The sequence below is a fragment of the Antrostomus carolinensis genome, unplaced genomic scaffold, assembly GCF_000700745.2.
Source record: "Antrostomus carolinensis isolate BGI_N321 unplaced genomic scaffold, ASM70074v2 scaffold10637, whole genome shotgun sequence".
NCBI classification, from domain to species: Eukaryota; Metazoa; Chordata; class Aves; order Caprimulgiformes; family Caprimulgidae; genus Antrostomus; species Antrostomus carolinensis.
This window is the reverse complement of record NW_010328103.1, coordinates 27,452-54,987: the sequence shown is the minus strand read 5'-3', so window position 1 is coordinate 54,987 and position 27,536 is coordinate 27,452. Positions and strand designations below refer to the sequence as shown.

The 27,536-nt window shown below is 37.5% G+C and overlaps 1 protein-coding gene across 2 annotated transcripts; it reads right to left on the bottom strand.

The window, feature by feature from the left end:
- Positions 1-27,536, bottom strand: CLINT1 (clathrin interactor 1). Of its 2 annotated transcripts, none has more exons than XM_010172124.1 (11): positions 27,438-27,536; positions 26,678-26,774; positions 25,042-25,150; positions 23,986-24,150; positions 19,770-19,944; positions 12,447-12,690; positions 11,888-11,969; positions 7,461-7,538; positions 3,192-3,487; positions 2,255-2,459; positions 1-1,768 (listed from the first exon to the last, which is right to left on the bottom strand). In XM_010172124.1, the coding sequence occupies exons 1-11, from the start codon at positions 27,527-27,529 to the stop codon at positions 1,407-1,409; spliced, it is 1,905 nt and encodes a 634-aa protein (XP_010170426.1). In that variant the 5' UTR covers positions 27,530-27,536; the 3' UTR covers positions 1-1,406. The 2 variants fall into 2 exon arrangements, with proteins under 2 accessions (XP_010170426.1, XP_010170427.1); XM_010172125.1 differs by having other exon boundaries at positions 2,255-2,426.

The following is a 27,536-nucleotide window of genomic DNA, read 5'->3' as shown; positions in this document are numbered from 1 at the left end:
TTGATTTTAATGAACATTTTAATGTTATGTATAACAGAACATTATGAATACAATGGAAACAAAGTTTTATCAATTTAATAATAAAAAAGAAATCCAACATAAGAAAAGGGAAGCAATAAATTTCATACCTATAGTATAGTGCTTATTCTTAACAGTATTTCCAGCTTGTGAATATAACAACGTCTTTGTATTCCAGATTCTAGAATCATGATTCATGTGAACTTAAATGCAGAATTACAGAAGGAAAACCAAAAATCCCCAAAATCTTAATTCATTCTTTTCTTTTCAGTAAATCAGTAAAATCTTTGACTGCTACAGGTTTCCTTTATTAATATATATATTTTTTTACTCCTCTATTGGATTCCACAGCTGCTAATGCCATATTTACACAAAAGAATCACCAAATGTTGTATAAAAGCTAAGATCCAATGCTGTTGGATTAGGTAGGGTTATAAATTTACATAACTTAAGTGTAATTCACCTTGTTATTTTTTGTAATGATGAAAGAAAAAAAAAATTGCCTTTTAACTGCTGCTGATGCCATAAACCAGTGGCTCCATAGGGATACTGGTGGTACAAAGGATGCCAACTGCCACTGTAAAAGAACTGCAAGAAAGTGCATTTTCTGGAGTTTTCTGAAAGGAAACCTTCCAGCAGTCTTGGATGAAGCTTCTCTCAGACTGACACTGGATATCAGTTATAACAATATAAGCATGTTAAGACCCCAAAAATCTGTTGATCACCAAATTGCTGAGAGGATTTTTACAATAAAAATTTGGGTAATATAGCAGTGTGGCTGGAACATTAGCAAAAGTATATATACATTCCAGGTCCCTTTGAATTAGCCATAATCACATAGGTAAGCCATTTTTGGACAAAAATATATATTCTTATAAAAAACTGATCATAGTACTTGAGTGACTTCAATTGTGGACTCAGTGGTAGTAAAAGGAATGATCCAATTATGACAAAGCAATTAGGGAGAGGGGGAAAAGAAAGCCAAGCTCTTTAAGAAAAAAGAAAAGTATAAAATTAGATTCAAACACTTTTACCCAACCCCCCATTCCAGTCGTCCATCAAGTCTCAAAGTTAAAATTGGTTCTCCTACATAGGAAAGGTTTTTTGATGGTCTCAATACAAATTATTTTGCAAAATCATCTAACACATTCCTTAGAAGAACCTTTCACCTCTCCAGAATTTGAACACTAGTTATTTCAACATTTAGAAAATAGCTTTTGGTTCTTTATGTAGACACTTTAACTGATAAAGAAAAAGGAAAAAAAAAAAAAGTATTGATCAGTGTTTTCCATCCCTTCCCCAGCTATATTTGCGCAGCTAAAAATCCTTCATTCAGTCTGCCCATTTATTTTATTTTTATTTAGTTTTATTTATTTATTTTACAATCTTTATTTGCTAAAATTGGCAAAATTTGCAAAGGCATCTTGCTTGGGTTGTACAGTCCCAGGAGTCAGAGGAGTCATAGCGATATTGGGCACCCCCATTCCTATTGTGCCCGTCAAACCCATTCCTGTAGCTGGTACTCCCATGTTCATGTTTATTCCCATCATTCCCTGGTTCATCATAGGCATGGGTCCCATGGAGGTCATGCCCATCGTACCTGACATCACACTGGGCATTCCCATCCCCACAGGAATGGGCCCTCCCATCAATGGGCTTGTCTGGGGTCGAACAGGCATCATGTTAGGCTGAGGATTGAGGTTCACGGCTGCAAAGTTTTGAGTCATGACATTCATAGGTTGTTGCATATCTGCAAAAAAAGAGAACAGGAAGGAAAAATCATTAATCAGAGTCTGATGCTGAAGGTAGGTGCTTATGTATTTTAAGAAACTTATGTGTTAACTGCTGTGAGCAAAGATACAATGGCCAAAAACATAGCTATTTCGCTCATTTTCCTATTTTCTATGTGAAGCCTCAAAAATTTTTCAAAGTTTTAAATAGCATTTTTTGCCAATATTTGCTACTATGCATATGCTAGAGAAGTTCTAAAGATTAGAAGTCTGAAAACAGCAATGGTGCAAACTCTACAGTAAAAACACGCACAGATACCAGCCTCCTAGCACATCAGTCTCCATTTAGAAAATACCATTTGTCTCAAAAGCATTACAGTAGTTTAAGAAACAATTCTGACTAAACATAGGAAAACAGTAATTGACAGAATACTCCATCTCCAGGACACCCTACTAAACACACACAGGGCTCAGCGTGCACACGAAACAGTGCAATAACAACTTACTTTGTTGCTGCATCATGGTATTAAGTGATGGCTGCTGGGGTTTGGAAGGCTGCATCCCAGGTACTAAATTGTCCAAACTGATATTTACACTGGGATCTGACCAAGTTGAGGGTAGAGTTTTGCTTGTGTTCTTCTGGACCATCTCTGTGCTTGCATTATAAAGAGGGTTAGGCTTCGGCATCATAGTGTTCACGCTTTGCAGAGGCTAAAAAAGAAAAGTTTGTTAGGATCCACTTGAAACTATTTACCAATCGGTGTCAGGACTAAACAAGAAGTGTTTAATTTTTCTACAGAATACAATAAAAACCCAGTGATATTTTAGCCATGAACTTCAGCTCTTCGAAAGCAGTGTTGCCATGTGCTGTTACACCACTGGAATGGGTTAAGGGAGTATTTGTAAGCTAGTATCAAGCTCCCATACCAATATGTAGAATGACAATGATCATCTGCAGTCAAGTTTTCAACTCAAAGGTACTGATTTTTTCCTCCTAACACCAACTTGACCTATTAAAGTTTCCAAAAACACTCTCCACTGAAGCAGGCATTTCTGTTTTGGAGAACAGACCAGCCCTCACCTCCATCTACCTGAGGCTGCAAACCTGTAATATCCTGTGGAGGATGGCTTTAAGGTTTGAAATATCATCAACCTCGTCTTCCCCAACAAAGCAGCAACACTTCATAGAACAACAAAGATCAGGTCAGAGAAGACTAGCTTTCAAAAGGAGGCTTGTCAAGAAAATTTGCCATCTTTTCTGTTTAGAAGGCTATGGAAACATTTTTGCACAAAACTTTCTTACAAAAAGCTCATCACAACACCTGAGTGACTAGGTATGGAGTCCAGGAGCAGAATGGATTAGTTTTCCAAGTTGTGATTAAGGAGAAGGCAAAAGATTAATTGAGGAAAGGTCATTAGCAAACTGTACAAATAGCAGCATACCTGTGACCTTGACATGGGTAAACTGATGCCCACAGCATTGGAGCTCATCATAGAGAAATTCATACTTTGTGAAGAGGTCATGGTTGTCTGAGAGGGGCCCATCAAATCAAAAAGATCAGTAGAATTTGAAGCAGATGGAGGCTGGCCAGAAGCTGGCTGTGAGCTACTGAAGAGCTCTATAGCTGGCTGCTGTGCTGTGCTGCTGAAGAGCTCTCCAGATGAAGCACTGGGACAAGGAGAAGCTTGGTTGAAGGCACTCCAGTCTCCAAAGTCTCCATTTCCACTTGTTGCTGTACCTGAAGGAAAGGCAACAGTGTGGGAGAGGAAGGAAGACAGAAAAGCAGAAGACTTAAAGAAAGGCACTGAGCAAATGCCATATTCCATGAACTGAAACAAATGAGAGTTGATCTGTGTCCGTCCAGATTAACATCTGCAGGTAGAACCTCCATCTGGACATCACTCCCTCTCATGAATATTCCAACAATTCTAACAAGGTAGCAAAGGAAATATGAAACACCCATGCACAGAAATAAGGAGGATGTTTGATAACATCACCTGTGGATGCAAGACAAGTGGGGACAGGGCTTTTTTTAGTTGAAATATCACCAAAAGATAACTTAGGGGTAGATTGGTGGCTTTAGTCAAAACAACACCTAGAACTTTGATAATATTTATCAACTTTTAATGTCAGTGCTCTGGTATTTGCTGAGAGAACAGTTGTTACAAATGAGCCACTTGATAAAGCAAATTCCATCATGATAAAACAAAAACAACTACTTCAAAATTTGTTTATATACAGTTAGTAGCTCTTTGTATAAAACAGCGCTGAGGGGAATAAAACCCAGAAACTTTAAAAGCAGGTTGCCAGGGAATTCTTATTTGAGGTGATAAGGAATAATTTCTTCCCATCCCACAAAATGCTCATGTAAAACACAGTAAGTTTTCTAAATCTGATTCCTAAACTAAATGCCTTGGTTTGAAGCAGAAATTCAATCTTGGACCTAACAATTCTCTCAACAGAACCTTTGCTGAACTCTTAGTTCACCATTTAAACTTTGTTCCATTTCAGTATACCAGGGTTTTTGTAGACAAGCATTTAAATCAAAACACAGCAACTTACAGCTCCATCTTACTGTGAAGAGCCTAACAGAATAAGCTGTTTGTAGACAACTGCAAGGGTACCTATTTCAGAAGCACAGATGTCCAGAGACACAAACCAGTGAACTGAGAATGTCTCATAACCTTTCAGTCAAATGGGAGGAGATGTTATGTCCCTTAACATGGTTTTCTATTAACAAGAAAATTGTTACTTCACAGGAGTGATAGGGGAAGAAAAGCTTACAAAAACATCTACTGGAGATGCTAAAAATACAGCAACACCATTTAAACAGCTCTCATTGTTACACAGTGAATCTTCTTCCAAGTTTGGGCCATTGTACAGGTCAGCTTTTTGATTATGTTACTGATATAATTTTGGAACTTCAGCTAAGTCACAAGCAATGTCATTGCCATATGGAATGAACTTTGAGTCCTAATGAACTTAAATCATCCCTTGGATTTCTTTAGATGAGCAAATGAAAACCCAAACACATAAAGCTGAGGTAGATGAATCTAGTGCCAGTTTCCACTTCCTAATCTATACAATGGCTACTTCTATAACAGCCAACCACAGCAATTTCCTACAACTGCATTCTACCCACTCAAAAGGTAACTGCAGTAGTCTTTTACACTCCATGTAAATATTTATCAGCATACACCTTCAACCTTTAGTCATCTTAATCTTTATCAATACATTAGAATTTAAATAACAGTAGGAGAGTAAATCTGTTCACAAAATTCAAGTATTGCCAACAACTTCAGTGCACAAAATGGACAAATATTCATTAGCTTAGGGCCTTACTAGAACATTTGCTTTGATCTCCCTCACAAAGAAGGGCCATATTAGAATGTTTCAATTAGTATTACATATTAAAAATTAAAATCTATTTTAAATATTCCTGATAGATAAGTAAATGCTGAGTGTGCTGCTTCTATGTTCAGACCTGTGCACTGAGCACCAATAATGGAAGTAGGGGTAAAAGGGATAAGGTTTTGCCCCTTCAGTAGAACTTCAAAGATGATTAATCAAGAAGGAGAAGATTTCTAGAGGGGCTTATTCTGTTCAGGAATGATTAATCATTTCACAGGACTCCCTGTCCCTTGCATAACGGTGATTGGAATAGATTAATCATGTTAATGCAGATAAAGGATTGTATCAATTTAGACTGTATTAACACACAGATTATTTGCATAGTAGGCGGCTTTGTGTTTGCAAAACAACTTGGTTTTGACGAAGAAAGCCTGTAAAAAAATTAGAGCAGTTCTTTCCTGCCAAGCAAATTAAAGGTGCATTAACTAATCCATGCCCAGCACAGTTTTTGTAACAGCAAAATAAAGGAAGAGACATAAACATGCTGACTAAAAGCTGGCTCACAGGTAGGGTTGCTGATCAACCTCTTTGCTATTATTTTCTCATTCTGGACTTAATCCTACATCCTTGCTGAAAAGCCCCAGTCACAAACACCACTACTACTCAAATTAACTTCACAAAAGATAGCAAGTCAACTCCCTCCTCTGCATGTTTGTTTGCAGCACTGTTGGCTCCCAAAAACACTCTACCAGAAGGAAGTGGATTACTTTAGGTGGCTTCCCAGCATATATTTTGTTTTTTTTCAGTCCACTTTTAAGGGAAATGTTTTTCAGACAGTGGCCATGTCTACATAGTAGCTTATATGTTTGCATGCAAAATAACTGCATATGCATTGAGTTAACTGTATGGGCACATGACAGCCCTAAGCTGCACGCCATGCAACCAGGCAAAGGCAAAATGAGCACTGTCCCAACAAGCATTACTAAAATCTTGCTCTTGTGATTGGCAGGGACTTGTTCATGCCTCACTTAAGTAAGAACTAGATATCTTTTATTTAACAGGCTTCTCCTAAAAGGGAAAAAGACTGTAACAAATTGTTATTTAGCCAAGCTAAAATAAATTGTTGGCCAGCTCCATCCCACAAACGCACCTATGAAACTTCAAAAGCTACCAGCGAGGCTGTACTGTGTATGGAAGATGTGACTTGACTAAATTCCCCTCCAACAAAAGAGGCCTTCCAATAGTAACCCAGACACCACAGGAGGCTTTGGAAATAGCCTGTTGCAGGCTCCCCTCATTATGCCATTTGACAAGGCCAACATGATTGTCTCTCTCTAAACAATTACAAAAGTTAAAAAAAAAATCTTAGGAGGCAGGGGGGGAGCTGAGGGAAACATTTTTCTAACACAGGTGGGCTGCTATTTTCCATTGAACATGATGCCATCTTTTGTTTTTGTTCAACTTACCCATTTAATTTACTGTTCTGCTCATATTATTAAAGTTCTTAAGTTCAATCTGAACCCTCTGCACATGTCTGGAAATTATAAAGAGCAGCATAAAATCCTTCTAACTACTTTTCAGTTCACAGCATTATCACAAGCAAGCAAACCAGACTATCAAGTACTTCATGCAAGTCTTTATCCTACCAGAGGAGCTACCTTTCTTTTTAATAATTAATACCTACCCATATCTGAAAAGCTTGCAAACTGTTAGTTGAAATATTAGAAAAATGACTGCTTTTTACTGCAAATAAAATAGTTGAGGAACCTTATATAAAACACTGGAAAGGACTATGATGATTAATAACCTGAATGGTATTATCACTACAGCCAATTTTCCAATCATTTTGGAAACACAAATATGGACATCTTGAAGCATTCATCACTGTAAAACTCAAATTAAAATAGCTTCTTGCCCACAGCTGCAAAAGTGGGATGCACTGGACTCTCTCTCAGTTGTTTAGTGAACACTTTTCAGCCAGCACTTAAACCCACACTTGTTTATTTCAGGTTTTACTTTTCCACTCCAGAAGTCACATCTTATTTCAGTGTATTTCAAAATTAGACTTGGAGCCACGTTTTTAGTCTTATTATATGCTCATATTATAGTACTAGTTGAACAGGGATATATTTGTAACTCCTACTAACATCTTTCTGATGTTTCTGAAAATTTCAGGTCTGATGAGACACGTGGTGTGCCAGACAGTAGCTATCTTCTTCCTTACTCAATATAGCACTTGAGGTCCAGTTAATTAAACACAGTTTGCCCTGGAAAGGGAACTGACTTTCAGTAATGCCATGTGGCATCTCTTCCCCTCATTCTGCCCTTAAACAGCATTTCAATCTGCAAATTAATCCTACCTTGCGATGATGGGAAACTTGCTGAAGCAGCAGCTGAACTAAAATCAGCAAATCCTCCAAATGGGTCAGTTGATCCACCTAGAAACAGAAGGAAGCCAACTGCTGTTACAGGATTGCTCAAAGATCCATTGCAACAACTGCATGTGGGATTTATGAAGAAAAGCTGTTCCGTATGTGGCAAGATGGATTTATGGATTCTACTCCCTAAATTGGCACAGTTTTTGCTGTTCATCACCATACTATATTTATACAAGCCTGAGCAAAAATAAACTGGATTATTTCCAACTGCCTTGCAGAGTTTGCAATTTCATTTTCCTAGGGAAGAACTAAAAGACACAAGTCTTTGCTATCTCTAAAAATAAATTTAGAGAGATTAAACAGGTTAACAAGGTTTTAAACTAGTTGGGGATGCTACTAGTTTGGCAGTCTGTAAAATTAAAACTTTGGAAGTGTAACACATAAAAGCCAAACATTCTTATTGTAAAAAAGTTAACTTATTATGCTTACTATGAAAAATTACATGTTGCCTTATATTTAGTTTTTGTGTTACTTAAAGCATGAATGATTCTGCAATGATCTTGAATTGGGATTTCAAGGACAGAGCTTGCATTTGTGTTCATTTTTTTATAAGTTTGCTTCCTTTCTACAGCAGGAACATTAAATTTCCCAACCAGACGTTTGTATGCAGCACATAAATTATTAAGGTCTGAATACAGCATCGTAACACTTTTTCACTAAAAAAAAAATACAGCCAAGATATAAAAACAGAAGAAAGATTTAAGAACTATACTGGAAAGCTGCTTTAAAAAAACCCAAACCAACAAACAAAAACCAACTCAACAAAAAAAGTTTTTTTGAAAAAAACATCAAATTATCCTTGCTATTGCTTTTAAGAAGGTATTCCACTGACCTGAGAAAGCTAAGTTGACCTTATTTGTTTGTCCTCAAAGATTTCACCTCCAAGCAGTCCCACCCTTAGAAGAAGCTGCAGCAGTTCAATTATTTTACTTTTAGTGTTATGCGTACATTATATAGGTTACATCACAGCTGCTTAGCCTGCAGTGCTTAGAAACTAGCCAGGTGGGACTGGAACATCTGTGCTGCACTCAAACACCACCAGGGACAGCTTCCAACATCTGGTGCCATTTCTGAATTGTCTTATCGCTGCAAGACATTCTGCCCCATCTGCTACTCTCAACTGGGTTAATTAAACCAGAACCATCTCCTTTTTAATAAATGGCTAGCAGTAATAAAAGGAACCATTCACTTTCTAATACATGTGTACTTGTATTTCTTTTTTATGTTATTTTACTGTAGACATTGCCAGGAAGGCGACTGTTCTTCCAAGGGGAAACATCTTTTCTTGCTGAGTGTGTGGCATACGATATAAAACATGAGAAGAGAATGCAAGGAAGGTCTCTTTGAATTTTCAGAAATATAACACTACTGAAATCCTTTTACCACTTTTCAAGAGGGAGAAGATTTCACACAAAGAAATTCCTTCAATGCAAATTCTGAAGTGATCTAATAAGCACCTTATATATGTTTATATACAATTTTATAGTGATTGCAACCTGAGAATGAAAGTGTGAGATGAGCCAGTGAAATACCAACCTAAAGCACTGTTCTGATCAGGTTTAATTTGCCTGCTGCAATGAACATTTTCAAATAATTTTTTTCACCACGTGTCCTTACAGAGTTCAGAACAGGTTAATGGTTTGAGGGTTTATATCAGAATGAGCAACACTGATTACATACTCTTGACCACATCCTCAAAAAAACCCAACCAATGCTCTTATGCTGCACTTATTATCCCTGGGCTGTTTGATTAAGTATCTAGGGATTAATTTAATTTTAAAAACAGAACTAGGTTCAGACCCAAAATAACCCCTTAACATTTTCAGACAAGTCAACTTTTCTTCCATCTCTATTGCCTGTTTTCAAGTGAAACTGCATTCTAAAGAGGTGGTAGAGCTTAAGCTGAATGCAGTAACTCTCTAAAGAAAGGTATCACCAGTTAAGATTAAAGAACCTGATCTCCAGTAACACCAAAAAAATATTTCCAGCAGGTCTAACCACAGATTCTACATCTTCTCAAATAGATTGCTCCTGTTTGAGCCCTCACATACCAATTGTGTTGCTTTAGTCATGTGTAACCCCCCAAAGCCTCACCAACCTTCTTCTACATCTCTGCACCTGAAAATACATAGATAGGCAAATTCTGAGTTCCCTGAATTCACATGACTTCCCTGCCAGTTCCTTCACAGGACAGATCAAAGGCTGCATTTGACCTTTTCCCTGTGTCTTGCCTGACACTGGGAATGTTCCCACACCCTGTGCTGCGAGGGAACAGTGGTCATAACAAGTGACCTGCACATGAAGGACAGTGCTAATCTCCTCAACATGAGCTATCCTCAAAGATTCCCATGCAAGATCTGTCACTACAAATGAACCCTTTCCATCTGCCTTCCCAGGTCAGCAAAGAGGTTATTTAGCAGGACCAGCTGGTAACACGCCTCATCTCAACACCATTTCTAAATGCTGCTTTGGAAAAAGAAGAAAAAAGGCAAGAAGAAAAAAGGCTTACTACAGCAAAGAGCTGAACTGATGAAAGATTAAAATACACTGTAATATGGAAGCTGCTATATTTCTATTTGAAATATGGGAAAGTTCAATTTGAATTGGAAACATCCATTCTCAATGTGATTTTCTTTTTATACATAAAAATAAAAACATACACATATGTATATAAATAAAAGGCTCTAATCTCTTTTCCCATAAGAATTGGATAGGAAAAGTTTCAGTACTGATTGGGGGTAGTGGTTCTGGTCCAGGATCTTAAAATTCCATGGAACTGTGGTAACTCCAATGTACAATGAACACCTTTGTATATGAAGATAGAAAATAACACAAAATAAGTTGTTACTTAAATTGGGAGGAGGGGGTATTTGTGCATAAAGGAACAGATGCATGAAACGAATTTTATTTCTTCACCATTAGAATTAACACATATTTCAGAACACGCATACCAACTTTATCTATTTTCCCCAAAAACAGATGTGCACAAAGTTTTAAAGATCTACCAGAAATAAGAAAGAAAAGACTGAAACAGTTCTTTGATACTAAATTACCATGACAACTTCCCTCCCCTCCAACAGAGTTTTGATGTATTTTATATTCTATTAAATACTTACAGAGGTAGCATTTTGGTAGCCTAGTGATGAAAGGTACTGTACTGCACAGAGTGCTCGTCGTACTGGCTTTGCTCATACATTATAACAAAAATACCTAGTGTGACATATTACAGGGGTTCCTGCTACAACACACCCAGAAGTGGTATAACTTCAGGCAGAAATGAGTAAGAGAAGTCTTAACACATGCATGAATGCAGCCACCTTGCCACACGTGTGGACTGCCATTTTCTGGTACAGTCTCATGTGATTTTACATTGTCTTTAAAACAAAGATGAGAGCTGAGTGTCTTTCATCCCAAAGGTAACACACATACGTTTCTACAAACAATGTGAATAGGATCCTGTATTTAATAAGATTAGTTGCTTATTTCAAATGGAGAGAAGTTACATGAAAGATTTTTATGAAAAGACTTATGTTCATATTTTATTTGCTATTCAAAGTGATCGTAAAACAAAAATTCTGCCCACAGTTAACTCTCTCTCTCTCAACTGTGCCAGTAGAACACAAGGGCACAAAGTTCTTTTCCTATTCCATGCTAGCCACAATCAAATCTGTCGATATTAAGAACCTGTAAACACAATAACAAGTCTTTAAAGTTTTAGGTTTTGAAAATCAAACTACCAAATCCCTTAACTCCTCTATCAATACCGTACGCAATGCACTGAAATCTAACACACTCCTAAAAAGCAACTGCATTTTGAGAGCCTAAGGGTAAGTCCATATGAAGGTTAAGGGACTTAAAATTCAACTGCACATTTAGAGAGTGAATGGACATGTTTTACAATGAATAATTTTACTTTTAGGTAGCATTTCTTTTTGGTTTTAGGGTCAGGATCGACTGAGTGCCAAGACAAAATAAGATGGAGAAACAACTTTGCCAGAATACTTTAGATGAAAGCTTATATTATCTCCAGCTGCCTAGCCTTTGAATTGCACCATGAGAAATGCTTGAGTGTGAATGAATTGTGCTGGCTTTTAGAGTTAATTATAAATAACTGCATTACCAACACAGTTTCTGATGGACTGATCTGGCAGGTAATCCTGATGCTGCTAACGTTCATTAGACCCATGCAAGCACATACAGTACCTTGCTACAAAAGGTTCTAGGCAGCTCTTAATTTTTTGAGTATTCATTTCTCAATTTATCCACTACTCTTACATAACAACAAACAAGCTTACCCTCAGAAATGGTTCAAAATATGCATTAAGAAAATAAAATCAGAATGTGTTTACCTGTTGAGACTGGCTGGCTAGCTCCATCAAACAACAGATCAACCAGGTCATTAGATGACTTGCTGCCAGAGGGTACAGAAGCCTGAAGAAGAAATAACAAAATAGCTCAAATCTCATGAAGTCATCACTCATCTTAAATGACATTGAGAAGTTTTCTGTGGTTTTTTGGGTGTGTTGTTTTGTTTTGGAGAGATGGATAGTGAACAGCTAGTGGCTGAGGTTTTTTTTTTCTGATAACTGAAGAACTTGTCAATAAGTGTGCAGGTTCAGAGAATCCTTCACACTTCAGGACAAATTTTATCTCTGCTTTCCTCAAAAGAGTAAAACATGGTACTGACTACATTTAAAGAATTCTACATCTTAAAGCAATCACACAAAAACGCATTCCATTCCAAAAATGCAAGCTGCTCCTTTGCTTTTGAAAACTCCAATTAAACATTTTTTGACAAAATAATTCCCTTTAAGGCTGCATAACAAAAATCTACCCTGAACTAGAAATTGTCTCAGAGGTTAGAAGAACGTTTCCACAGTCATGTTTTATTGTGCTCTGCTGTCTCACCTTTGCTGTTGGCTGTGCAGTATGAGCAGCAACATTCTGTTCTGGACTTGCTTTATCCCCTGTGTAATGTGCTGCTGCTCCCAAGTCAATGGTTTTTGAAGGGTTTGCTGTGCGTTTGTGTCTGGTGGTGATAGCTTCTGTAGCTTGTGCAATATAAATGTGTTTCGTTGTCACAGTTTCCTCTTCATCTTTAAATTCAGCTTTGGGAGATTTACCTCTTCTTGATTTTTCTTCATCACTGTCACTAGAAATACAAAAGAGAGAGAATACCACTCATGAAGCACTTAAATGGACATGTGGCTTAAGCCACGAAAGTTTTGGTTACTTGTGATGGTTTTAGTTGCATCTGGCCACTAAGACCACGTGGTCACTCACCCACTCCCCAGATAGTGAGACATCATAACCACATCTTAAAACACCCCCCCACCCCTCCCTTCTTCCCAGGCTCAAATCACTTTGCTCCCAATTTCTCTACCTCCTCCTCTCGCAGTAGCACAGGTGGGACAGGGAATGGGGGTTGCAGTCAATTTGACTGCTGCTCTTTCCTCCTCAGGGAGATGGCTCCTTGTTCTCCCCCGACTCCGGTGTGGGGTCCCTCCTGCAGGTTAAAAGAGTTCAGGAACAAAGTGTTCCAATGCAGACTTCCCATGGAGTCATGGACTTCTTTGGGCACAGCCCCTGGCTCCATCATGGGGTCCTCCATGGGCTGGAGACGGGTCTCCACTCCAGCGCACCTCCTCTCCCCGGCTCCAATGTGAGTGTCTCTGGGGTCTTCTGCTCTGTCATGACCACTCCACAGTCATAGCTGCCTTCAGGAACAGCTTCCCCCTCTGGCCTGGAGTCCTCCATGGGTTACACGTGGGTACCTGCTCCACTGTGAACATCCTTGGGCTGCAGAGGAATCTCCCCTCTGGCACATCTCCTCCCCCTCTTTCCTTGCTGACCTGGGTGCCATGTCTCTTGCACATGCCCCCTCGTCTCTCCTCAGGTTGTCGTCTTTGTTGTTGTTGATGTTCCTGATCTGTTGCCAAACTGGTTCTCCCCATCATAAATATGGATTTGCAGAGGTTTTTCACCATTGCTGATTGTCTCAGCCTGGGCTGGAGGCAGGTCCACCTTGGAGCCAGGGAAGCTTCTTAAAGCTTCTCACAGGAGCCATCACTGTAGCTCCCTTGTCTGCTACCAAAACCCAACCCCCCCACAAACCCAACACATTTCACCACTCACCTCTGCAAATCATGCATTTAAGAATTATAATTAAAATTCACATACATCACACAACCTTCACTCACATAAACAAAAAAACTTCCCCACACCAAAATCAAAACCAACATCATCACAGCACCAACCAAAACCCAACAGTTTACACACAATCCACCCCTTGTCCCTTCACCACAATTACAACCACAAAAATTCCTCATGATCATTCTGTTAGTTCAAGTTCATGTTTGGCCTGTTACCTCTCCCAGTTAATATTCTTATGTCAAATTCCTTGTGCCCCACATTGGGCACCAAAAAGTCTGTGATTGTTTTAGCCACAGCCGGCTGCTAGAACCATGCAGTCACCCACTCACTCCCCTGCTCCAGTGGGATGGAGGGAGAGAAAAACATAACAAAGGGGCTCATGGGTTGGAATGAGGACAGGGAGGGCTCACTCACCAATTATGGCCACAGGCAAAACAGACTTGAATTGGGAAAGAAAAAATTCAATTTAATTTGCTACCAATCAGAGTGGGATTATAAGACATCATAACCACATCTTAAAACCTTCCTCCCACCCCTCTCCTTCCCAGGCTCAAATTACTTTACTCCAAATTTCTCTACCTCCTCCCCTCACAGGGGCACAGGCGGGATGGGGAATGGGGGTTGCAATCAGCTTGTCTGACACCCTTTCCTCCTCAGGGACGTGACTCCTCAGCCTCTCCCCAACTCCAGCATGGGGTCCCTCCTGCAGGCTACCAGAGTTGAGGAACAAAGTGTTCCAATGCAGATTTCCCATGGAGTCATAGACTTCTTTGGGCACAGCCCCTGGCTCCATCATGGGGTCCTCCATGGGCTGGAGACGGGTCTCCACTCTGGCACACTTCCTCCCCTGGCTCCGATGTGAGCATCTCTGGGGTCTTGCGCTGTCATGACCTTTCCACAGAGTCATAGCTGCCTTCGAGAACAGCTTCCCCCTCTGGCCTGGAGTCCTCCATGGGTTACACATGGGTACCTGCTCCACTGTGAACATCCATGGGCTGCAGAGGAATCTCCCCTCTGGCACATCTCCTCCCACTCTTTCTTTGCTGACCTGGGTGCCATGTCTCTTGCACATGCCCCCTCATCTCTCCTCAGGTTGTCGTCTTTATTGTTGTTGATGTTCCTGATCTGTTGCCAAACTGGTTCTCCTCATCATAAATATGGATTTGCAGAGGTTTTTCACCATTGCTGATCGGCTCAGCCTGGGCTGGAGGCAGGTCCACCTTGGAGCCAGGGAAGCTTCTTAAAGCTTCTCACAGGAGCCGTCGCTGTAGCTCCTTTGTCTGCTACCAAAACCCGACCCTCCCACAAACCCAACGCGTTACTGTAGATCCTTGTAGCAATGGTTCATAATAAAAATACTGCTTCTTCCTACATTTGAGAAAGGAAATGTTTACCCTTACATAATGCATCTACATAACACACCATTGCACCTATTGTATAAAAGTGATAAAGAAAAGCAAGTTATTTCATTAAACATTAACTGCAAGTCCACGACAGAGGATAATAGCAAACCAGTGTTTAAATCCTGTATATTTAATTACCTTCTGACAGGAACTCCCCCATACATTATGTAACACTTCAGCAACAAAAAGTTAAGTTGGCAGGTCTGCTCAGTACTTACACCAAGCGACAGGAAACACTGAACCAAATATAGGCACTATCTTTCAGATTTCAAGAAACACATTCCTGTTTCATCCCCTTTCCCTTTCCAGAGAAACAGGCTTTTATATCCTTTAAAACGTTTGTGGAAAAAGACTGTTTACAGAATTATGCAATGCAACTATACTATTCATTTTCTATCAGAGAAAACACATTTATTCTTAAAATGTAAAAGAACAAACATCACCATTTTAGGCAAAACTTTTTAGATGTCACTGTGTAATATTTGTTTAATCTGTTACACTGTCTACTTTTATATTTTAAGTCTTTTACAAACAAACCAATTGCCCACCCCCCCAATAGTCATGTTGCCTGTTATCATCAAGATAAGATTTGTAGATAACAGTGAAAATTGCTGTAGAGAAAGCTTAAATATATTGAAATGTTTTTTGAAATAGTTTTTTTTGAAATTTCCCTTAGCAACATAGTTGAAAGTGGAAGGTTTTTATATTTTAGTAATGCATTAGAATACTAAAATTGCAAAATTTAAGACAGGCTGCCCCTTTGTCAGTGGGAACACCACAGTAACTGTAATATACTCTGGAGGGCAGCCTTTGTTCTCTGTTAACAATACTGTGCTTTTTGGAATACACTGCACGTGTCATTTCCTCTATACGTGTTACCTACTCACCACTGGGGATGGCTCAATTCATTAACATCAGTTAATATTTTATTTTTTTTTTTTTAATATATTTTAAAATATCATAGCTGCTGACCAACCTAGTGGCCACTGGCATGTGTCTGACCAGCCTTACAGAGAGCTCAAATGGCATCACCTAACCTTATCCTTTCAAGGCACTTCAACCCTGACTTGCAACAAGCTACTATTCCAGTTCTGCATTTCTGCAGATAGCCTTCCCACATGCACAAATACACCAGAGGGGACCACTAGCCATATTTTCATTTGTGACACCAGGATTTTTAACTCAAGACCCTAGAGAAGACTGATCTGCACGTTAGCATGGTACACATGGTACATCCAACTGAAAAGCCACAGGAGTATGGAATGATGTTGCCTTTTAGAGGCATGTTGAAAGTATCTAAGACTAGGACAATCACAACTAAGACTCAGTCTCTAAAACCTGCTGCAATGTATATTTTCTTATCATTACAGATTCCCTGTAGTACACATAGACAGTCTGTGGGCTGAGGAAGTGATTGACAACCATCAAAGTCTGATCAATGGAGCTATTGCTACAGAGCTGGTAGAGATTAATCTCACTAATGTAAGAATGAAAAAAGCCTTTGGTGATCTACAGCAAAATGAATGTCTAAAAGCTTTTGAGATAAGAAATTAAACATATATGCCAGAAAGCAAGACAAATATTACAATCCTCAACTTTCTATGACATCTCAGAAGATGTGTTTTTTATTTTTCTTTAATGGTCACATTAATAAAAAGAGAAACATTATAGATTAATGTTCCCTTTAAGTGTGTTTACTGTGCTCAGAATAGTAAAATTGCAGAGCTTCATCTGGGAATTTCAGAATGAACTTAAAAATAAAAAGTTAGAGCTAGCATTGTACCAATTAATTAAAAAAAAACTTCTGCAAAGGAAGTACATGTTGCAACTCCCAGAAACCAAAGTATGGATATGCATTCTTTTTCTTTGCCTTGAGGTTTTCATGGTATGGGGTTTTTTGAAAAACATTCTTTAAGGCCATAAAATAGTTTAGAGATAATTTGAAACTATCTGAATTATACCCTACTACAAAAGTAATGCTTTACATGGAAGTTGCCTTTAAACATGACTTGCATCCTTTTATGGGAGTACTAATTGTTTTGCTTCCTTTCCATTGTTACCTGCACCAACCTTTCTGAATACCAAAGAAACAAGGACTGACAGAGTTTAAGGATTCTTATGAAAAAAGTCTGATGTTTCAGAACCACCTCTGCAGGTATTTTAGAAAATAAAACTTCAGTGTACAAGGTTGGAGTCAGGGCAGCAATTGGTTTATTCATCCAAGATCTAAGAACTAACAAGCACTATGAAAGAAAACTGGAGGTTTTCCCACCCCATGGGGTATTGTTTCTGGTCTTCTCTACTTCCAAGGGGATATATTACTGGAAAAAAGAATCCAATTCCCCCACAGCAGTACTAACATTTTTCTTCTAAAGGAAAAAGAGGACACTAGGCTTCTCCAGAGTTAACTGTGTGAAGTGCAGTTTCACTGAAATCTACTGTAAACTCAAGCCAGCTATATAACCAGTGAAGTTCTTAGTTACTTCAAGCATTTTTTTTTTTTCTTCTATGCAAACTACAAACTTTGCAAGCACAGTCAGAAATCCAGAAGCCTGGACAAGTTCTTCTGGTGTGTATATTGGAGGTAAAGATTGCTTCATCCAAATTCAGCAGATTTGCCAGCTGAGCGAGTATCACAATTTAGTAACTTTTCTAAGGGAAATGGCAACTTAATTCAATGTTATTATATAGCAGCAGGCTACAAGTAAACCAGAAAATTTTTGGAGACTTCTTTTTTGTTTTTAGAAAAAAATCTGCTGAAGTGTGAAAACACAGAAATGCATGGATTTCGTGAAGCATTTACAAGAGAATGTTATGTTATTATGAGCTTAATTCACATTATAATTTAAATTTTATGTTTCTATTCCGTTTCAATATTTAACTTCATACAAAATATAGCATTCTGTTAATATAACATGAATTATAAGGTTTGTATTTACAGTATCTTTAAGTATAAATAGACAGACTTTCTATAAACTCGAATTCAGTCTTAGATCCTTTGATGCCTTCTGTAGAAAGAAATCTGTTCATTTCAACACACTGATAAAATACCTTCCCAAAAGGAAATTTCAGGCTGGTAGCTGAAGCAGTGTTAGAGAAGCCATACTGCTGCAACCTGGATTCCTCCTTAGGGCAGGATAACCAAACTGTATGTCCCAAAAAATCCTTCTTTTATTTCAAGTCCTGAGTTTATTACTTTCATAAATTTCAAGACAAGTAACATATCTGACATTTACCAAAAAATTAAAGAAAAATAAGAAAGGGACAAGGGTTACGAGACCAAAACCAAAAATTAAAAATGTACTATTAGCCATTAAAAAAAAAATCAGTGTAACTTGGGGTAGAGCTGTACAGTAGAGAAGACCTAAAAATAATCTGCTTTTTATAAAGAACAGACTGCAAAAAGAACTGTCTCAAACAAGGAAAGGTGCAAGACTTTACACCAGCACAAGTAAGAGACTAGGAGCCATTCAGAAATAAAGCAAAGGAAAGAAGATTAAAAACCTGTTTACTGTACATCCACTACATGAGAAGTGGATAGTGAGCTTCAAAGACATCTTGTGACGAGTTGCTTTGTAAAAGGTAAGTACAGAAAAGCACGCAGCAATATACCATTGTTAAGTTTGAAATTGTTTACTTTGCTTCTGATGCCTTCTCTTTGTAGTCGATTGATAGTAGGTTCTAAGACGGAACCCTGATGTGTGCAAAGAATACCAGTTTTATGATTTATTAATGCCTTAGCAAGAAGGCCATACTGCCTTTTTCTCAGAAATGCTACCATTATAATTATTTTTTGTTTCTGTGGAAGACTGCTTTATTTTTTAAATATAGATGTGTGTGTGCATGTGTATTTTTATACACATATAAAAATGTGTGTGTGAATGTATCTGAAGATATTCCTGTAAAAGATATTAATCAAATCTCAGTGCAAATTTCAATTTTGTTACCCAAAAGGGAATTATTTCAAGATACTTGAGCACTTTCTCTACAGCAATTTCAGATTCTGTTAAGTACAAATTTGATCTCCAGATAATAAAATTCAATGCACCTGTTGAAGTGTGATGTATTTAAAGTTCTTTCTGCAGGCAAAGCAGGGAAGGTTTTCTTCCTTACTCAAAAAATTTAATGGCCAGGTGCAAAATACAACACAAGTTTCTTGAGAAGGTTCAACTGAAATTGATTTTTTATTTTTTTTTTTTTAAATATTGAAATGAGTCACCTGCAGCTTGTTCTTCCTGAAATCAGCTCAGGGAAGAAGCACTGTGTCAAGATAGGCCGAAGCAATTTTACATCATCTTCTTTGGCACTTCAGCATTCGGAGTAACCATAGCATTAAACAGCAGCCCCCAGTATAGTGGCACAAGGAAGACCACTGAATTGCTGAGACAAGGAAAGCTTAGGAAATTTCAGCCAAATTCCCTGCTCTGCTAGCAGCTATCTAAGCTAGGGGCAGTGATGGAAGGCAGCCAAGAGCAGTTAACTATTGATAGAGCTACATTACTCCCCAAGGCCAGTAAGAGATGTGTAATAAGTTCAGGAAGCAGGTACTGAACATGAATATGCTTCCATACAGACAAAAAGAATGGCAGAATATTGTAACCAATAATCAGCAATGTCAAAGAGCTTTATCATAGCAGTTTCACAGAATGAATTAATGTTAAAACAACTCTAATACCTGCACCTTTCTGGAGAGTCTTCTCTATCTTTCCTTCGGAACTTGGTGATGGTATCATCGATCGTGCTTCCAATTTTGTCACTTAGCTCGCCTAACTTATCGCTGAATGGAAAAGATGGTTTTTTATCCCATTCTTCATCCCATTTTGACTTGGGCTCAGGATCGTATCTTTCACCTGTGTAAGACATTAAGATAAGAAATACTGAAGGTAAGAGGTAAAAAAAATGCCTGTGGTCTTTTTGGAATAATTCTCAAGCCCCCCTCCCTACATACATAAACCCTGAAAGTTTTCAAAGCACACTGAAAGCTCCCACAGTGCTGAACCAAGACTATGACAGCAAGGCACAGCGTGTAATGGCAAGCATTAAGTGGCAGGAATGCAGATTCAAAGACTTTTGTTTATGACAACGACACAATCTTAATGCAGTGTGCAGCATATCAAGATACTGCTGGACTCTGCTAGAGAAGCACAAGAGGCACAATCAACCCTGACTCCATAAGCAGCTTATCAGAAATGGGATGTGCCAGTTTTGTAACAGTCACTTCAGACATGATATTCCATTCTTGGCCAAGCTGTGTGCTCAGAGGTAAATCAATGGTTTTTTAATACAATGCCATTCATGAATGTCTAAAGCCATAGTACCAAAATACTGAAAGACCTGAGTGTGCAATGTACTGATAGCTGTCTGTTCTTTTCCACACTCTGTGATTAAAAATAATCTTTTAAAGAGATGAAAAAAGAACAGGTAGTAAAGTAACTTAGCTTTTCAGCAGCCATTGAGAACTCTGAGCATCTTTATTAACATTATTATCAAGAAATCAAATAATTTTTTTTTCTAATCAGCATTCAAGACCTCCATATTGGTATCTTAGATTACAGACAGCTGACAGTTTTCTTTGAAATAAGGACATTTTCTGCACAATCTCATTAAGAAAGTTTAAAGAACTTGAGCCTGAGTTTATTCATACACATCCAGTCAATTTGAGTTTAATTTAAAAGAAAAAACAATACATTTTAACAAAGATTTAACTACCAGAAGCACAGCACACCACTAACTTGTATTGTGATCTTATATCAGACCTTGCGTTGAAAATACAAGTACACCAAACAACCCAATATAGCTCAGTTTATAGACAACACTTAAACATTTTATATTTTGGGCCACCACACACATGAAACAAGGCATTTTTTTGTACTACTGAAAAATATGAAACACTAGTTAAGTTTTTTTTTTTACTTCAGCCAAGTAAAATCAAGTAGCAGAAAGGAAGAATGGTGAAAAATTCATTACTTCAAGTTACATACAAATTATATTGTAGCTCAGGTAATGTTCAAGATTTATTCAATTAAGTCATTTTTAATAAAAAGAAAATGATGGATTCCTGCACTACAACGTGCAAAATCTGAGTTATATCTGTCTGATAATACCACATACCAGAGGATATATTTTCTTAACATAGAGATAAGTGCACATCTCCAATGGTATTTGTTCAGATCCATAAGGACAGACAACTTTTTCAAAGCAGAGAACCTGCTACAAATCAGCAAGATGCTCAGTGAGATCTTTGTAACTGGAAGAGGAGAAACTGCTAAGAAATGTACTACTGTTAAATTTTGCAGAAGCATAAAATGGCCTTATTTAAATTTATGTCAGGCTCTCAAGAATTTTAATGTAGATTCCATTAGAAGGTTTCCTTGTGCGATAGGAATTTTAAAATAAATAAAAAAACCACCAAGTGCTTGGTATTTTCAGGACAAAAAGAACTAAGGAAAACTGAAAATACAAGCATCTTATATTTAAATAACTAGAATAATTTAGATTAGAAGTCTGACCTGGGAAAAAGTTTGTTTTGTGCTGCTAGAAAGGTTTGGGTTTTTTTAACTGTAACTCCACAAATGAAGGGATAATTAAAAATCTTTTGCCATAAAAATGAAATACAAGACAAATGAGACAGTCCCTTAAATTAAAAAACTTGAGCGATAACTAAAGAGCATATGGAAAAAGAATTCAACCCAACATACAGGGATAGATCACGACTCATACAGAGCAAGTCAAAAGAGAAGCTCAGTGAAAGAACAGAGGGACATGTACTCCAAGTAGAAATGCAGTGACTCACAAGTGTTTCCTAAAAGCAGAATCACCAGAATTCCAAGCAGGTAGCAGAAGCGTAGAAGACTATAATAAACCGAGACATATCCTGCCATCTAGATAGAGATTTTCAACTACTCTGCGTATGAGGAAAAGTGAGAACAGAGGAACACAGAGAAGTAACATGTCAAAAACAGAAGTGAGCAAATCTAAGTTTAAGGCTCACAGTGAAGAAGAGTAAAAATTGTACATAAACTTCACCTGTCCCTCTCTGGTGCTAAGTCCTGCACAGTTACTGCTCAGATCTTATACCAAACTCTTCTCTCAAAGAACTCACTGACTTTAGCAACCCAGAGCCTTGTGCCATTGTGACCTGGGGACTCAGCCCTTAATCAAAGCAGCCAAGGATTTATTCAGGCCAAAGAAAACAGAGATAAACATCTCAAGATTGACAGCTGGATCATGGACAACATGCTGGGATACATCAGACATAAAAGTCAGCTCAAGCTCAGATCCCTGCTACACATTATGGCAGGGACTGTGGAGCAAGGAGGAAGCTGCACACTTGGACTTGATAAGCAAAACATAGTCGTGGTTGTGTGCCTTTATCTAGCCAGGGCTGTTAGAGAAAACTGCGTCCTCGCCAAACAAAAACAAGCCGATGGCATTACATCCTCCAAGGCTAAGATCTTACAAGCACACTATGCTGAAGATACAAATAGTATGACAGAACTCATTGCACACATGAAGAACATCAGTCGCCTCAGCAAAGTGGGTGAATTTATTTCCAGAAGCAAGGCTACATCAGACTACCTGTCAACACTATTTGCATTTTTTTTTCCCCTCCCTTTGTGTTTTTTGTTTTGTGTGTGCGTGTTTTTAAATAAAGGACCTTAGTAATGAAGGTCCTATTGCAAGTACCAGACCCAAGCTGGATATAGGACTCACACCTTGTGCAATGGTGGCTGAGATTCATGATGGACAGATTCTTTCATTTTCAAAATTTTAATTTTTGAAAATCTGATGGCAAGGTTGCTGATTTTTTTAATGAAGAAGTAGATGACCAAGTGACCCTTCATACACATTCATTTCAATATATAATATACACATTTTAAATATGATATACATATTATTTTAAATGAAAATTTAGAACTTTCTTTCTGGTGTTACCTATGACCTCTTCACTGGCAGCTGCAATTACCTAGTATTTAGGGATGAGCACTGGTACAGCAAATTCCCAGCCTGCATACTAGTCTGCTGTGCTTTGCAGTCAACATCCAGCTGCAAGCTCAGTATGTCTACACAAAATAAATTTGGTTTTACCTCTGAGAGCCCTCCTTCAAAAAGCACATACCCTATAGTAATAATCAAACAAGATTTTAAAAACACAAACTGAGACAGTAACAACTGTATTAGTAAACTCCTGAAATACAAGCTCCATCACTTAGAAGGTACTTAGTGCATATATTTAAAGTTAGATCTGACAGACATCAGAATCTATACGGATGATCCACAAATATCTTTCCAGTGTCCAAACGGTATTGCTTGGGAAACCAAAAAGTCTAATGGCATATATCTACATCATTTCACGCTTGGGAAACCAAAAAGTCTAATGGCATATAATATCTACATCATTTCATCCAAACAGTATTACTGCCTTAAAAGCCCTAACCCAAATTAACCAATGGTTTTAAGGGAGGTGGAAAGTATAATCTTTTTTTTTTTTTAATACTAATTAAAGATTTACCAAGAAACTCTGACTTACAAGGGCATTTATTTACCTACTTCTGCTACAGCAGCATTCACTTTACAATGAGACTCTGACCATGGATTAAAACAAGACAGCTAGGCTAAGCCAATGCATTTATGTCATTTCTATGAGTTTCTAGTTAGTCGTTAACTAAAACCGACCAACTTCAAGATTTTTTTTAAATTAATTTAAATTTGTATGTGGGGGAAAATGTGCAAGATTTCTTTTATAACAGTAACACTGACAGTTAAAGAAGTATAAAGAAAAAGAATCTAAAGGAGCATCTTAGAAATTCCTTAAGTTATCTGTGTTAGATATCTAAGTCAAGTTAAAAGTCGAGATTATCAATCTTTGACCAAGAAAGCCTAGTACTCACTGTATCTGAACCCTCCAACACTGTCCGAAGAAACCCCAATGTATTTGTCTTTGTTCTTCTTTGCTTTCTTCCTCTCTTCTCGAAGTCGATCATCATCTTGAGCAAACTCAACCATTTCTTTTACCTTCTGGCGTATGTTTATACCTTGGTCTTTGCCATTTTCATCTGTATAGGTAATGCAGGATAGAGACCATGGATGGAAGAGGGGGAAAAAAGGAAGAATAAATCAGAGGAAGCAATACTGAACATCAAACTGATAAGAAAATTTGAATTATGAACAGAGCAGCCAAAGATCTTAAGGCTACTAAGGTCCACTGCATTTGTTTAAAAGGGACCAAATATTTTGTTTCAAGACGAATTTTCATTCTTAGATAAATGATAGTTTTCACTGAATGGTGTCTTTAGAAACATCTAACTGCTGCTGAAACATTGAAAAGATTAACAAAGACTGAGACAGAAATTATATTCTCCACTTGAACAATTTTAACCCTTCAAAATATAATCCCTTTTCCCCACTCTTTTTAGTACAGTTTTTGCAACTTTAATTGCAAGAACTCAGTCTTTTTGCAAAACTGAATTTTTGAAAAATTGCTTTCAGTTGGGATGTAGTACAAGCTAAACGTGCTCCTTTCCCAGCCTTTTTCACATTCAAAACACACACTGGCCTTCTGCCTTTGCACTGTAAATATTATTTGGTGGGAGGAAAAAACCCCAGCTTCAAACAGATGTGTGTGTTTTGGAGCTCTAACCTTTTCTTCCCATATGATTAAAGCTATTCCTTTACGGACACCACAGGGGACCAGTCTCTAGTGCATATTTTAATATAAACCCGAACACTCATGTTGTGTTGGTTCTGTTGTTATTAGCCAGTCTTTTCTGCAAGTTCTTGTCTTCACTAATTAATACTCTAGGGTCCCACGTCTTGGATTCTGCACTCTTCACACAACTGGCAACAGTCACATTCTAATTAGACTGGGGAAGCTTCTAAGCTGGTTCAGGTGACTGACAACTCCAACTACTGTTTTAATTTGCTTATAAGATTTTTCTATTGCTCACCTACAAAGTGGTAATTTTCCAGGGATCGCAAATCATAAATGTGTTCTCTGGCACTTGTAACAACACGCTCTGATCCATTCCTTATGAGGTAAGCTAGGAGCAGCAAAGACTATAAAAATACAAAGCACTTTATGATTGCATGAACAAAAGCTCTTTTTTTTAAAAAAAAAAAAAAAAGCAAAAAAAAGCCACAGAAAGCCAAGCCTATCCCCCTGCCCAAATTAGTAAGTAATAAGACTTTCTCCTTTTAAATAAACAGTTATTATATGGGTTCACGTAGAAAAATAAAATTTTCCCCACATACACTTTTACTCTTTAGAAAATTAAAAACTGTATTTATCAAACTCTAATTTATTATTACTAAACCAGAAGTAGTTACCTTCATCAGCTACTGCTTATTTTAAAAGACAGCACTAGCCATTTAAGAGAAAAAGTTAACCCTGCTAAATGAAGCATTTTCTTTTGCCTCTTTTATTCACAATTTTTCAATGGTTTTCACTGAAAAGTAACTCCTACAGAAATATAAGCAGCCTTCTGCAGGATGCAATGGATATACCAAACTGAATTTCAGGACAATTTTGAGCAAGTGACAAACCAAATGAAGTTTAAATAGTACTTTAATTGCAATTTTTTTACACTGAGGATTTCTATCTAGAAAAAAAAAAAAGCACTTTCTCCAAAGTAGTGCCTTTATTAGCTAAAACTATCATTATATTTCAACCTATCCAAACCTGATAAGCAATTCCAAGCAGTCTTTATAACATTAAGTAGTTATGTGAGATAGCATTAAATATTAACTTATATTGTACTTCAGGGAAAACAATTACTATGAATACAAAACATCAAGCACCTGTGAAAAGCACAAACCATGCCTCAGAATTAATTCTGTCTTGTTACAATCCTAGCATCAAGAAAAACAAAACATAAGCTACTCTAATACATCAATTCTAAAAAATGAGGTTATATTTGCATAATTCAGTGAACATTGAACACCACTTTAAGTGCAGCATGATATAATCTTAAGCAAAAAGCTTCTGTACCACGCTAATTAGCCAGAGACAAGAAAAATGCAAATGATTCCTTTTTCCAAAACGCAAGTAGGACAGAAAAGCCTCATATGATAAGATCTGCAAGAAACTTTGGTCCACTCAAAGCTAAACTACAATTTTTAGAGAATTATGAATTGGCAGAAAACTAAGACTAGTTTCCATTTTATTTCAGGTACTCTTGAATTCCTTCAAAAACATTTTCCTGATAGCACAGTAACTTATCATCTACTTTTCACCTAACACTGTAACAACTCTTTTGGGTAGATTCAAAATGCGAATGCTACTCTAATACTCAAATACCAGCAAAATGTAGTTGCTTTATTACGTTCGCTAAGCAGCATCTCAGACACACTTCTAAAACCAGAAATTTTGGGGGTTTTTTTCATATACAGCATTTGAAAGACATCTTTGACTTCAGTAACAGAATTATAAAGCATATAGTTAGGAAAGAAATAATAGGTTGCTAGTGGAGTTTAGATACAGCAATATCTAAACAAGACATCACATCAGAACATTATACCAGCAACGAGCATTGAGTCCTTTCTAGACCAAAGTCTTCAACACTCCCAGTTCATACACGTACACACCTTATAAACTCTCCTCCAGTTCTTTTTATTGTCTTTCAGCATTCGAGTCCAAAGCATGTTCATAAGTTCTGGAAACTGTTCGTACATAAATGTAGCCCTAAAGAATTAAACAAAAGGAGTACAGAAATTTTATTCTCCGCGGTTTGCCACAATAGCTTAAGACTTAGGGCTGACAGTAGATGGCAGACTCGATCTATGTCCATTCACATTTGATGCCATTACAAGGGAAAAAGCTATCCCTGTTTCTTAGTCATATAGAAGTAATTTACATACCAGTACTGCAAAAGAAAAAAACATAATTCTAAAAGGCTGAGGCAGTAAAAGAACCTTCACTAATTTATAAAGTAAATAACGTTTAACATGAATACCATAGTAACCACTGCAACTAGTCAAACATGCAACTTCCAAACTCATTTTAACAGAAAAAAAGTTCAAGGAAGGATTTGACATGTTTTGCTCTATTTGGAAAATAGAGGAAGGCAGTTTGAAAATAAACACTCCAAAAAAGTCAGATACATTGCAAGAATTATGATGCTACATAAATAAAATTAAAAATTTAAAATATACTTTGACTTCATTTTTTTGTCTGTCAATTTTCAATACATTATAAGATTACGCCTTAAAAAAATAAGACTTGATTTACAGCAACTTTTCAGCATTATCAGTCAGCATACCACAGAGTTGATTTAGCAGCTGATTTCACATTCCTGTATAAAAGGCACCTTTCTTTTCTTCATCACTGAACCAAATTATCACTTACTTGGCAATCTCTCCCATGAGCTGCCCTGAAGGTCCCCATGGATCATCATTGGTTGCTTCTCGAACCTTAGACTCTATTTCTGAATAATTCATAACCACA

Excerpts from the sequence above, each read along its gene's own strand:
- CLINT1 (XM_010172124.1), bottom strand. The coding sequence starts at position 27,529 with ATGAATTATTCAGAAATAGAGTCTAAGGTTCGAGAAGCAACCAATGAT. Across the intron at positions 11,970-12,446 it reads CTGCACAGCCAACAGCAAAG|GCTTCTGTACCCTCTGGCAG; the intron begins GTGAGACAGCAG and ends TTTCTTCTTCAG. Across the intron at positions 3,488-7,460 it reads AAGTTTCCCATCATCGCAAG|GTACAGCAACAAGTGGAAAT; the intron begins GTAGGATTAATT and ends CCTTTCCTTCAG.